General features: G+C 47.9%; 1 protein-coding gene across 1 annotated transcript; it reads left to right on the top strand.

Annotated features, from left to right (window-relative positions):
• Positions 1-6: 6 nt before the first annotated feature.
• LOC121939725 (GTPase IMAP family member 7-like) lies at positions 7-999 on the top strand (the record flags this gene model as incomplete). Its single annotated transcript, XM_042482696.1, has 1 exon — positions 7-999. A coding segment is annotated over one exon (993 nt), but the record flags the coding sequence as incomplete, so codon positions are not given.
• Between the last annotated feature and the right edge of the window lie 582 nt (positions 1000-1581).

The raw sequence follows: 1581 nt of genomic DNA, 5'->3' as shown, positions 1-1581 counted from the left end.
GCTGATCTCCTGAGGATCGTCCTGTTAGGGAGGACGGGGACGGGCAGAAGCTCCTCAGGAAACACCATCCTGGGCAGGCCGGCCTTCTGGGTCACCGTGTCGCCCTCTTCTGTCACCACACAGTCCACCAGACAGACAGCGACGGTGGACGGACGCAGCGTCTCTGTGATAGACACCCCAGGTTTCTTCCACACACGCCTGTCCCCTGAGGAAGTCATGGCAGAGGTGGGACGCTGTGTTGCCTTGTCCTCTCCGGGGCCCCACGTCTTTTTGGTGACACTACAGCTCGGCAGGTTCACGCAAGAGGAGAGGGACGCCTTAGAGTGGATCAAAGCCACATTTGGACCCGGGGCCGCCAGGTTTACCATGGTGTTGTTCACCTGCGGGGACCGGCTGCAGGACAAACGTGTCCAGGACTTCCTATCAGAGAGCGAGGAGCTGTCTGAGTTTGTCAGCAGCTGCCGCGGGGGGTATCACGTCTTTGATAACTGTGACAAGACGCCAAAACAAGTCGTGCAGCTCCTGAAGAAGATTGACAAAACCGTGGCAGACAACGGAGGCGGTTGCTATAGCAACGAGATGCTCAAGGATGCTGATAGAGTCGTCAAGGAGGCACAAGAGAGGATTCTGGGAGGACACAAGGTAGAGTCTCCAAGGAAGACAGCTGCAGATGAAGAGGAGCAAGGACCAGAGAAAAAAAGAGAAGAGGAGGAGAGGAGAAAGGAGGAGGAGGAGGCCAGAAAGAGAGCAGAGAGGCTTTTCTGGTGCGAGTTGGTGACGGCGATGGGGAAAGGTGCGGCAGAGGGGGTCGGGATCCTGGGGAAGGACGACGGGAAAGGGAAGGCTGTGAAAAAGGCGAAGGTGGTGGAAAGAGCGGCGGCTCTGGCAGCGTCGCCGCTCTCCATCACCTCGGCTGCAAAAGCAGTTGGAGGAGCTGTGAGAGAAGGGAGCAAGGTGTTATACAAACATGGAAAAACTTTCCTAAAAACACCTCATTAACCCTTTGAAACCTTCTCTTGAGTTGCTTTCAGACACCTTTCACAAGTATTTAACCCTTTGAACCCTGAGTTAATTATTATTACATATCTTTTAAAGACATGGGGAGAAAGGCAGTGGTAGGAAATGTTCCATAAATTGCAAGAAATAAACAGCCAGTGAAAAATGTCTAGGGTTTCTATAATTATCATAAATACATCTTTAAAATTATGTTGTAAAATGATTAACATTTTTAAGCATTGTTTTCTTTTTGTTGCCAATTTTCAAGTCATTTCTTTTACAAATGTCTTGCTATTTTGGAGGCAATATCTTCTTAAATTCATTATTGCCTTCCTCCGATATTTTGAAAGAAATTAGTTAGTTGACAATTTGTTCAGGTTTCAAAGGGTCAAATATTACTCTGAGTAGTAACACCTATGGTCAAAGCAGGTGTATGCAAAAGAACAAGTCACTGAGTTACATTTTTCACTAAGCATCTAATGTTATCACTCTCTGTTTAACCCTTTAAAACCTGGATCGACATCAGTTTTCTTGCATTTGGACATCTGTCGTGAGACCTTTTAAACCTGAGCAGATTGGTTTGCT

This window comes from Plectropomus leopardus, unplaced genomic scaffold (genome assembly GCF_008729295.1).
Source record: "Plectropomus leopardus isolate mb unplaced genomic scaffold, YSFRI_Pleo_2.0 unplaced_scaffold5765, whole genome shotgun sequence".
Classification (NCBI taxonomy): domain Eukaryota; kingdom Metazoa; phylum Chordata; class Actinopteri; order Perciformes; family Serranidae; genus Plectropomus; species Plectropomus leopardus.
This window is presented reverse-complemented; position numbering and strand designations above follow the sequence as displayed.